Source organism: Patiria miniata, unplaced genomic scaffold, assembly GCF_015706575.1.
Source record: "Patiria miniata isolate m_02_andy unplaced genomic scaffold, ASM1570657v1 HiC_scaffold_6, whole genome shotgun sequence".
NCBI classification, from domain to species: domain Eukaryota; kingdom Metazoa; phylum Echinodermata; class Asteroidea; order Valvatida; family Asterinidae; genus Patiria; species Patiria miniata.
This window is the reverse complement of record NW_024037073.1, coordinates 6,796,046-6,808,098: the sequence shown is the minus strand read 5'-3', so window position 1 is coordinate 6,808,098 and position 12,053 is coordinate 6,796,046. Positions and strand designations below refer to the sequence as shown.

The window sequence follows — 12,053 nt, the reverse complement described above, 5'->3', positions numbered from 1 at the left end:
CATGGCAGAATCGACCACTTTTTTCAATGAAGATCTGCATGTAGCACTTTGAAAATTTAGGATATGAAAGCCCAAATCATAAGCTTTCTTTTAATGCACGAATCATTCAAATCACTCATGTACTTTTCAAGTTTCAAAGTTCTGTTCACGGTCACAAAAAGGTAAGTGTTCTTTCAACAAAACGAAAACAATTCACATTAAAGGATGTACGTTAACTGTTTTCGTTTTGCTGAAAGAACACTTACTTGAAAAGAACATGAGTGATGTGAATGATTCTTGCACAAAAAGAAAGCTTATTAATTGGGCGTTCATATCCTAGGTTTTGATCATGCTAAATGCAGAACCTCATCACAAAAATGGTCCTGCTATTTGGGTTTCCTTTTTTTAATCACCCTTTATAATGCAAAGGTATTCGAGAGATAAATAATACATTCAGCTGTCAGACACAGGGAAAGTTTAGGATTAGATCGTGCAGACTTCATGAGCAACCGTGCGGGCATATTGAATTTGCAACACGCATTCAGAATACATTTCTTTCAAACGATAGGGCTACTTAGGAGGAGAAACAAAAACAATACGGTAGTTTACTGGACGGGCGGAGGTCCCGATTTGACACTGTAGGACGCATCAATGGAGTGGATCAGCTCCTTCTCCTCAAGTGGGTATTTCTCCGCGTCTCGGATGTAGTGGGGAGGCTGGGATTGCTCAGTAGTTGTCTGGCTCGCTGGGTAGGAGACGGAGACCGTGCCTGGTGGGTAGGCTCCGGGCTGGGTGAAGACGACGGCCTGGCCGGCTACCGGCGCGGCCGGCGTGGTGGTCAGAACGGTAGTGGTTTCTCTAGGCGTGTGGTAGTCGGCTGGAAACAAATGGACACAACTCATTTGATTACATTGTATTATAAAATTTGATTTATACAGAAATTCACAAGCAATCGATAAATTGAAAACAATGCAACATGAAAACTAAAAAATCTGCAGTGTTCATGTCTGACGTCCGCTCAACGGTTTGTGATGTTGCAGATAATGTCAAATGATGAGTGGCCACTAATGTGCGCATTTCAGACCTTTTTTTTTATTGAGGGAAAATGTTAAAATGTGTTAAGGTTCATAAAGTGAAAGGAGTCTTTCTCTAGTCAGTGTTTGGTACCCGCCCACCCTCGAAAAATGATAAATTGAGAATAATTATGCTAGAAAATGTACAAATAAAATTGGGTAAATAATGTGCATTGCCCCATCTAGAAAAAAATCCTGACGACGGCAATATACCAGCACTGTACCAGCACGAGGTCACAAGGTCAAGTCTGGTTTCAGACTCACCTGACAGACCAAGGAAGGCGGCTCCCCACATGATGCTCCAGATCCAGCCAACCAGGAAGATCCAGCACGTCAGCAGCTGCAGTATCCCGACCCAGAAGTTCAGACAGAAGGTGCCGAACTTTCCGCTCTGTGACTGGCCAGGATTGCCACAGCAAAACACCGAGAAACCGGCCGCTATGGTACCTGAAATAAAACATTTTTAAAGGGAAATATACTTCCTGGAATGCGCCCAATTGGGCCACAAAACGCGTTTTAAACGAAATGATGTTAATTGGAAAGATCATTTAACATCCATACATCCATCCTTTAAAAACTGGGCGGTTTTTGTGAGGGATTCTTGCCAGCACCATGCAAGAACGAATTTTGCGGGTCAAAATTTTGACTCTCAAAAATCGAGCTGTTGAGTGCTAGTTGTGAATCCTGCCGCACATGTTCCACCAGTGCATCGCATTCTGCGGACGTACGAGAAACCATACATTGAATGGGCACGGCTGGAAATACGTATGCTATGCCACAAAATGTCCGCCGAGTCCGATGTAGACAACCGGGAATGGTAAGGCATTATGTTAGTTTCCTTTCAACCAGACCTTTGAAATAGGATAAGTAAACAATCCAAAAACATACAATTTTCGGGGATTTCAGGCCGTAATACCCCTTTAATCATAAACGCGTGAATAACAATACGCTTGTTTTCCTGGGGGCGGGGGGGGGGGAAGGGGTGGGGGAGAATAGACGTCTTTCAAATTTCCGGAATCTTTTGGAATAAGGAAATGGCAGTTTTATAGGCACCTGGTTAGACAGTGTTAATAAATGAAATAGGGAAAATTGGAAGCGCCAAACATGAAACTTTGCCAGAGGTTCAAACCCTCAGTTAGATCCGACCGTCCCTTGGAATTGGGCCCGGTGTATTAGGTACTCATGTTAAAAAAACATCTTTCAACGATTGCAGCCAGCGAAGCCCTGTTTGTCTCTTCTCTCATTGCCATCTCCTTGAGATTTTACAAGAATGCTCGGTCTTCCCTCAAAGAAAATTAGAAAGAAGTCTACGAACCCTACTTGTGTCGAGGGAGCGGGGCTTAACATACCGGCATGTTTCCCTGCATGCAGTTTGCGCATTAACGCACCTGGTCACGTCGAGTTTCTCCTCCCCGAGTACGAACAACTTCCCGTAAATCATGCAAAATTTAATCTCCGTAATGCACCTCGGAGAGCTCCGCCAGCTCCCCTCTATGGGATTTAACCACCTCTTGATTCATGCTTCTGGCCTTAGTAACCTCAGCAGACGTATTGACCGCTATATATACAGCACACAATTCCCAACAAATGCCTTGAGATGCGGCCCCCGGATTTATCGCCCTGTCGCCGCTCGATCGCGCTCTTAATTTGCCAGCGTGTTGCAACTTTCCCGCGGGACGACAGCGAAAAATGTACTGCCAATGGCTCGGTAAAAGCCGAGGTGTCACTCAGGAGAGTCTATAGAACGCACCACTATACAACACAACACGTCCATAAAAAAACTGTGTGAGTACCAACATTAAACATGTAACTTAACTGTTTACACGATATTTTAAATATCTATACCAAGATACATATTATCTGATAAACACATAATCAAACGTAACAAAACCTTACATTAAAACTGTCGTTTTTTGAATCAAGTAATCGTCTTGGTCAGAATACCTCATGCATCAACCGATTTGAACCCTCTATCGTGAACGCTGAGCCAACCACAAGCAAATCGTGAGTTTCATCCGTGATGAATAGAAGCGATGTTCTTTCATGGAAAAGCGAGCTTCTAGCGGGTGTTGACATTAAAGCACTATAATGTGGTATACCGTGGCCATATGAAGGAGCGCCACAATGTTTAATCCAATTATTAACGATGTTGCAATACGAACAAAATAATGTGACTTTGCGTTGTCGCTTCAAGGCAACTCGGTGTGTAAAACACGGAACGATTTGATTCAGTTGCAATCATTCAGAGCAGTCTATTACCAACGTCGAACCGTAAATTCCTCCCCTCCGGTCGAATTCACGACGCGAGATGCTGCAGCTGAATCCGGAGTCGACCTTAAGATGAATTGTAAATTTAGCCTGGACGGAAAATTAGAGACGTACATTGTAATCAGAGGGACGCGACCCTATAATTATTTTTGATATGCCCTGCAGCCGAACGACATGAACTCTGGAGTAATAGGTCCATTTGCTTAAAAGCATTGGTATGTCCATGATCACCATAGGTATACTTTCTTTTTATTAAAATGAGAAGTGTCGGCACATGTTTCAGCTCAATTACATTAAGGGTTGGCCTACATGCTGGAATCGGAGTATCTAATGGTTTGTGCCTTTAAGAACCCAGTTGTCAGGGGTTCTTTTGTAGCTGACGATTTAATTAAATGGTTTCAAATATCAGTCGTTTCGAGTTTCGACACTCATTGTATAGGTTACCGTACACACTTACGGAAAAGGTCGGGTACGAGATATGATACTGCGAATGACATTCTCAAGTCGGTTACGAAAAGTACAAATCGGCAAGCTCGGTAGAATTTTATAGAACATTTTTTTTCTTTCAGCTTCGTCATTTATTGTCGTTCTAAAGACATGATTGTCGGTCAAAAGCTAGAAATGTACGTATAATCATTTACGAATCGCTTACTCTTTTTTTCTTCATTTGGTTTCATAATTCGAGTTCTTCGAAATGTATGTCTTACAAACTGGAACATGATGCATCCAGTATGATCAGTACATGCCATAAAAGGGAAGTCTTATTAATTTTACGGCTTTAGTTTAATAGTTTTCCTTCGTTACATCGCCTGAAATAATTATAAACCTTCTAAATTAGTTTTTAGGTAATGGATCGACTTCGAACTGATAAAGTATAAAACGAGACTCATTTTCCAGACTTCAAAATAAGAAAATCAAAATATCAGACTCAAGTGATCAACTTATATCTTTATTATTTCGATCGGCACAATAAACAAAATCCTGAATTTACAATCAATTCAATCATGTTACGGTACAATAGTTCATGAATAATTTTTTTTCTGCAACCATCGTCACGATGTGAGTTACTACAGCTTTGACGCAAGATCGGAAAGAAATACTACCAAATGGAACTGGGCTCGAATCTTAACTTACATTTCGATATAGCAGAAGTCAATAAAAAATAATTCTCAGATAGAATAACCACCCGTCTGAATCCCCGGTTCTTAATAAACGGCTCGCGGCAAAATATCGCGTTTCTTCATTTCGAGAATATATCCATCCGCCTTTGCCAAGACCGTCGGAATCGACATTCCGATAAAATGTAAATCCGCACTCGGGTCGCTCTGTCTGATTTCCGCGGCGGCGGACAAGTGGGTGTAGGATTCGGCATTTTATTGCGCGGACATGAAAAAAACTGAATTCGTTTTGCCCGCGGGTATTTTCATGAGTTGATCAGAATAACTACGTGCATGACTTGAGCTGCTGTGGACGCGTAAACACACCCACTGGAATCTTACACCGGCTTTGATTGAGGCTGAACGAGCCGTCTTGACTTTGTTTTACCTGTTCAAAGCTGTCAGGCACGTTCATTTTACTGACGTCTTGATTATTTGGAAGGCCATGGATATCCAGTGACAGGCTCCCCCTGGCTTTCTTTCTTTTATGCACTTTGCCTTCAATTGCTGCATTTTCAATAACCATTTATGTAACCTAAAACTCGCTGTTCCAAACGGAAGAAAAGAGCCCAAAGCGGACTTCGTTCTGGACGGGATTGACGTTCAAAAACCAAAGATCGACCAACACAGTTCTGTGCAATATGAATGGACGCTCTCGAGGTTGTTTTGATTTATGAATTTTGATCTCAACCGCAAAACAAATTCTTTCGAGTGAACACACAAACTGAATCTGTCTATTTTTTGCGCACATAAGGTGAAGAGCGAAAACATACGAGTTATCCATAATTAAAATAGACGCATTAACTCATGACGGTGCCTCATTATAGTAAACGTATATTACCATGTCCATTATAAGCGTGCATGTTGCTGAGTACAGTTTTGTGAAAGAATCCTATAACGCTATAGTTTAATATTTCTGTAAAAGAAATCCATTGGTTGATCGTAAGATAACTTCAGTACAAAAAAAAATGCGCTGTTAAATTAAGTGCCAAATATTGTGTAGTACCTAAATTTAACCACTGCTCCATTTAGACATCCTACGCTCTACTTGAGATCGCAGTTTTGTCGTGATAATCACTTCTTGCCTTGCTGGTTTGGGTTGAAAATAAATGCCCCCGGAGCACGCCAAACACTTTGGTCGGGAAGCCTGTTGGATCGACAGGCATCTCTTCACGCGTTCTTAAAACAAAATTCACGCTGATTAGGAATAACCATGTTGCATTTATTCATGAGAACGTTAATACAATAACGTAGACATATTATTTATTAATGATAATTTCAACTAAATTAGTATATTTTACCTAAAATCGGAACATCAATCCACTTTGAGGCCCCAATAATAAGAACAGTTTCATTTGAGGGTGCGATTTCGGAAATTTCTACTAGTTTAGCTTAGTTAATCATAGACACTTCAGTTGAAGGACTAATTTGGTTAGATTGCTTTACAGAAATTGTAGGCTATAAGTTTTGAGGATGTCGATATCAGTCGATCTAGAGAAGTCATACAAAAACACGTACCAATTCCAGGCAGGAAGATATTAAGGATGAGGCAGATAACGGCCGCCACGATGTGTAGAGACGGAATTGCAGCTCGACAGGCGTTGGGTTTCCTCTCCTGAACAACAACCGTCACAACTTGGCCGGGCACAGGCGGCTGCTGGTTCATCGCGTTCTCCATATTTTGTTTGGTAGAATTATATATCCCAGTCACAAATCACGCAATAGTTTGGAATTCCTTCACAGCGGACAATAATTCCGTTTGGTTATCAGCATCAGGTAATGCTCACCATGACTCTAGCGTGGAATCCGCAACCGATTGCGCACAATGTTAACAAGGTATCGTCCCAATCGTCCTTTTACGGTGTCTGATGCGCGTGCATGTGCGTGTCAACACGAGAGCCGTGTGGTTGGTTTGTTCAGGGCGGCAGTGTATTGGGTTGCTATAGATATCGCCTGGCCGCTACTATTTGTACCACTTGTATGATGATGAAGAGGAATCACGAACAAAGAAAAAATAAAGAAGCGCACATCAAAAATTCGTTCATGGTCGGCATCCAGGTGAACAAGAACGGGTTTTTTTTTTCATGCAGCCTTGTTCAGTAATTAACCATAATAAATGCGATGACCGTATCACATGATTGATTGAGATGAAGAAATATTTCACGTGATTTCCTGTTTGCCAGGAATGTGGGTCGAGATAATGCTGTATCGAGGTTGGATGTCGCTAGGGAGAGACCGGGGCGAGTGGTGACGGACTTTACATCTTGCGATCTAATCTCGCCATAACATAATAATTATTAGCACTAGATTTTTCACCTGGTGGAAGCTCAGTATGTATACTATAAAACATAGTGGCTACAGCTTATACAGCCACTCTTTATTAATTAGTTATTAATTAATTAATGAATTTACTCTAGGTATGGGGTATATTGTTACAACATGTGCTGGGGCAAGTAGTTACATTTTTAAAGAAACACTGAATTTGCAATTATTGTTCCAAGAACCTGTTAAAATCTTTTTACAAAAGCAAAATAATTAACAAGTCTAATTAAGCATTTTGTGTTTTGGGCTTCTTTTTCTTCACTTTTTCTGTGCTTCATTCTGACATGAACATTTCAACAAAAAGAGTGCATATTTCATATATGTTTTTCGTTTCGTGTAATTTTGTAATCAACATTGAAAACCAGTGATAACTTCACAGTATCAGAGTTATTTTGGTTGCAGAAGCTCTTTCTATAAAACAATATTTTGTTTATGTCCATGTGTGCTTGTTTGTTTGTTGGATTCCTTACTGTTTGTTGCATAAAGGATTTGTTCATTAGCTCATACAAGAAACATTTGATTAATAACAGTGTAACAACTTGCCCTCATGGTATACATATATGTAACTTTGCCTTCGGGGGAATTCCACGCTATTATACTTGCGGGATTCTTAGACCTAAGTTCACACTACATTGAAACAGTTTAGTCATATTGATCGATCTACAAATGGTAGACCTATTAAAAAAATATTAGTGTAAAAAAAGTTACGTTGGAGTTTCAAAAGCATTTTTTTTTTTTACTTTTTTGGGAGGGGGGTCATGCTACACTCCCGCTTTTCGTGTCAACTCGTAGTACCTGACGGTGAGTTGAATATAAGTTTCATTTACCGACAGTTTAAATTACTGCAAATATAATGGTCGACGTTGTCAATGCAATCGAACGGAACAAGGGGGTAAAATCAGGCCTTGAAAATCCGCTCTACTAACGATGCGACGAGTTCACCTCCAACACGCATTATGAAAAAACCGTGTAAATTTTCAATTATTGTGAAAGGACAAAGCCGAAAGACTGCCCTCAATCGTTTTGTCTCAAAGAAATCGACTCTGTAACAACCTGCCCATGTAAGAACTAGCCACGGGCTCCCTCTATACTGCGATGGCAAAGGCATTCGCTCGTTCCCACCGCCCCATACGAGGTGACTTCTAATTTCTCTGAGCCATTTGCACGACCCGTGTGCACCAAATGCACACATTGTTTGTTTGCAAGTGAATTACCCCCAATGCTATGCGACGCATGCGTTTCCTTCCGAAAATTGTTTTTGTGTGAAAGCGTTTAGCTGTCTATGGCACCCTTGGTATAGGGCGGTGACAACCTGGTTCCCAGGGTGTCGAGCAGAACGCTCCCACCACTACCTGCTCTCTCACCCTGATGTTGGATCATTTGCATATCCAAACTTTTTGTATACGTATGCAAATGAGGAATAGTCTGGTGCCGTCCTGAGCTTCACATAAACGTTTGTTTTGTATGTGGTATCTGGGGTAAAAACAGAATCAATTCGTCGTGGCGTGAGTTACAAATACACGGTTTGTTTGTTTGTTTGTTTTTTCAAATTGAAAATGTTACAAGCTTATCCAGCCAATATGCAGTATCACGTTTCATATTAATATGAGCAAATTGGAAAGGAAAGGATTATTTTTTGAGAATGTGTGGACGTAATAATTACAATGAACGTCAAAACACCCAATACATGCACTTATTTTTTTGTTCGAATTAACAACATCAAGTACACGATATAAACCATTATCTGCTAGGGGCACTATTGCTTTTGATGGCCAGTTCAGTGAAATTTTATTCGCGTGAGGAGCACTATTATTATTTTTACAGGCCAGTTTTCCATCTTAAAAAAGGGGCACAGTAATTGTAATGTTGCAAGCGGGGCACGTTATCGCGAGAGGGAGCAGTATTGTTTTTACTACTCATAAGATGGAATTCTGCGTCTGGGTGATGTAAATTATTATTAGGTTTTGCCCTTCACCGACGTATAAACACTGTATACTCAGTGTGTTACCTCCCGAGTGAACGTTGGAAAAAATATCACTCAGGTGGGACTCGAACCCACGACCTTCTAATTTTGTTTGGTACCATCTGTCGATGGGGGCGCTGTTCAAAACCGACAATTATACACACAAAGGGCCAATATATGGTGCTTTTCAGGGCGATACATGTCCGAAATTCTGAAAAAGGCACCCCAAACGGCAGATGCCACAATAAAGGGCACCACTTCTTTTTTGAAAAGGGCACTTGATCAGAAAAAAAGGCACTTCGTAAAAAAGGGCACTATTTCAAAATTATTGGGGGGGAGGTAAGCATGTTGAAAAAAGGGCATTTGAATGGAAAAAGGCAGTCTTTACATGGGCCAGTTCATGGGCGTAGCCCATGAACTGGCCCATGATAATGAAACCTAAAGACTCAACAAGGGTGCAGAAAAAAATGCTCACCGCTACAGGTATACAGGGTGATCGTATGGCGCCCTCAAGACACAAAAAAATGCATGCAACAACTTATGCAAAATGTTATATTTGAGATATTGCGGACGCAACAAGAGGGCGCTATTTGGTTTGGGTAAAAACAAAAGACTTTACCCAAATCAAACAGCGCCTCCTATTGTTTCTGCCATGTCTCAAATAGGCTAATGAAAGTAATAGCACGGCGTGAATTGTCAAAACCGTCCGGACATTATCGTGAAGTAATATCTGGTGGAACTAAGGCGGGGGCACGGCACGCCTTCGGGGTCTGTTACCCTACCCACACCCTCGGCAAGAATTTGGGGTAGGCATAGTCGAAAATTGCAACCAACCTAACATAATGAGTCACAGCTTTTTGATCCTCTAACAGTATCTTATGCATGTACAGTGGAAGGTAAAAAAAAGACACATTTTTCAGCCACATAATAAATAATCAAACATCAAGAACGACTGTAGTTATAGTTCCTTCCAAATAATTCAGTTCAAATTGTTGCGAAACATTCTAGGTCAAAAAGTTCACAATTACGCACTGAAAAAAAAATTAACCAAATATTCAAGCAACAACACTGTGTCACTTGTTAAATTAAACCGCTCCGGTTAGTTTTATTCGAAGATCTTTATAGTTACGTCTGATTTTGTTTTCATTCTACACGCGAATTTGGAGGCTCTTTAAAGGAGGGACCACCATGCTGCCGGGCTTATTATAGGGGGCGCTATAACGAAATCCATCCTGATGAAACGATGTATTGAAAGAAGTGCTGAGCAATCCTATCCTCCACACTTTTTTTTTTGGTGTTGCCTACATTATATTGGGGGACTGGGGAGTCACCACGTGGGCCTCATTTTCTGTAAGGGAACCAAAGCCTCTTATTCTCTCCGAATTCTGAGCGGGGGATGAGGGGGGTGGTACTTGATTCAAGGGCGTGATCTTCTGCGGTTCTGCCTTTATAGTTACACCATCGGCATGGTGGCCAGTGCGTAAAGCGCTTGCCTCTTACCACTGTGGCCAGGGTTCGATTCCTGGCTCGGACCAGATGCGAGTAGAGTTGTGCGTTGATCCTCTCTTATGCCACGGAAGGTTTTTCTACGGGCTCACTCCGGTGTTCCTCCCTCTACAAAAATCAAACACTTCGATTTCCGGCTGTGCTCCGTGGTCAGACATGGGTAGTATGGCGGCTGCCTTAGGCGCCTTTACGTGCCTTCGGCTCGACCACGTTGTAGCCGCGTCCTTCGCAATTCAGCTTCTCTGCTGCGAGTAAGGATATAATTAAATTATTAACATAATGATCATTGTTTTTCCTTTCTATAAAACCGGCACATTTCACGTGTCCTCATTTCTAGCCTTTTTCTTTGCACATTTCGAGAGAAAAAAGAACGACGTAGCCCTTTATTTCAGTTGCTTGTTATTTTGCCTCTAGTCGAGCTCTTGACAATCAGATTGTGTTGTCGATTTTCCAGGCGAAAATTTCTTCACTGACCTGAAGGTCGTCGATGCGAAATGTCGCCCTCTGCCGTTTAAATGTGAGAATCAACGCGGCCAGGAGGTAGGTTTTTTCATACCACTGATTCGCTATGGTCGTGCATAAGCACTTTGAGTTGCAATTCAGATTCTCGGACTTTATTTTCCCTTGAAAAAAAAACAAACTCCCAAACCACAAATTGGTAAAAGACAATGTTCCAAATGACTAACAAACCTGTTTAAGAGAGAGAGAGAGAAAAAAGTAAAGGAGAATTAAGCATTTAAAAGAAAGCATTCAATGGGAATCGAATGTATAGCGCCCTCCGGCATAATTCTATTATAGTAGCGAATAGTGGTATGGAAAAACAAATCGCGGCCAGATCTGCAGAAGACTCATGTCATGCCCTCTTGCGTTAGAAGGAAGCCAGGCGAAACCTGTCTTGTCTTCGATCTGGCGCTCTCTTGATCCTGCCGGTTTACGAGGCGCACCGATTTCACGGGGTGTTTGATACATGTATTTACTTTATCGGGTATAGGCAATTTTATGTTGGCAGTTTCGTTTTTGAATGTTTGCAAATGGTATACATTACCGTTAACTACGGTCCAAATTCAGTCCATAGTTTTGTCGGGAGATCCCCAAAATTGAGTGTTTTAGATTGCTTACTTACCATATTTTAAAGACAAATAACCTCATGTCTTAAATGAACTGGGAAGTGTTGGATAACATTTTTTTAAAAATATTATTTAGGCCTACATCTGAGCAGCAGCCAATTTTAGCCTTGCTTAAGCGAATTTCCTGTCGTGAATAACAGAACCATTGAATTTTGAATCTGTCAACATTAGACTGGCGCCTCACGTAATGCATTCCAACTAAGTGGCAATCAACTATATGGGACATCAGGTATCGAGCACAACGAGAGTACACGGTGCTTTAGGAAACGTCTTCGAAATGAACGTGTGACTGGAATTAAGACTGGATTCCATTAATTGTTTGGGACCAAAAATTGCGTACCCCGAAATTCCAAAGTGCGATAATACACAGAAGAAATAATCCAGGTGTAGGCCTAGTTATTTGTTTCCCTTTTCCCCTTCGTCTGACACCCTTTTATGATATAAAAGGACTTTCAACCAACTAACCTGACAGTAGTGGCGTAAATCCGTGTCGGCGAGTGGGGGATGACCGTAGCCCAAAAGCCTCAAATTCAGTGCAGGGCCGTGGAATAAATTTTTTTAAAAAGGATGGACAAAATGTGGGGGGCGCTATTCAGAATACAGCTGTACAGGTATATGCAAACTTGACTACTTACACCCCTTATAGGGTGCAGACCAG

At 41.4% G+C, this 12,053-nt stretch overlaps 1 protein-coding gene across 1 annotated transcript; it reads right to left on the bottom strand.

Moving 5' to 3' along the window:
* Positions 1–379: 379 nt before the first annotated feature.
* Positions 380–6,571, bottom strand: LOC119743393 (protein SPEC3-like). The gene is made up of 3 exons (XM_038219781.1): positions 5,996–6,571; positions 1,317–1,499; positions 380–856 (listed from the first exon to the last, which is right to left on the bottom strand). Exons 1-3 carry the CDS (start codon positions 6,153–6,155, stop codon positions 585–587), a joined length of 615 nt encoding a protein of 204 aa, XP_038075709.1. The 5' UTR covers positions 6,156–6,571; the 3' UTR covers positions 380–584.
* Positions 6,572–12,053: the final 5,482 nt, after the last annotated feature.

Bases quoted from the DNA above. Each gene is read 5' to 3' on its own strand.
- LOC119743393 (XM_038219781.1), bottom strand. From the start codon at position 6,155: ATGGAGAACGCGATGAACCAGCAGCCGCCTGTGCCCGGCCAAGTTGTG. The intron at 1,500-5,995 runs GTACGTGTTTTT...GTTTTATTTCAG, and splicing joins TATCTTCCTGCCTGGAATTG to GTACCATAGCGGCCGGTTTC. The intron at 857-1,316 runs GTGAGTCTGAAA...ATTTGTTTCCAG, and splicing joins CGCCTTCCTTGGTCTGTCAG to CCGACTACCACACGCCTAGA.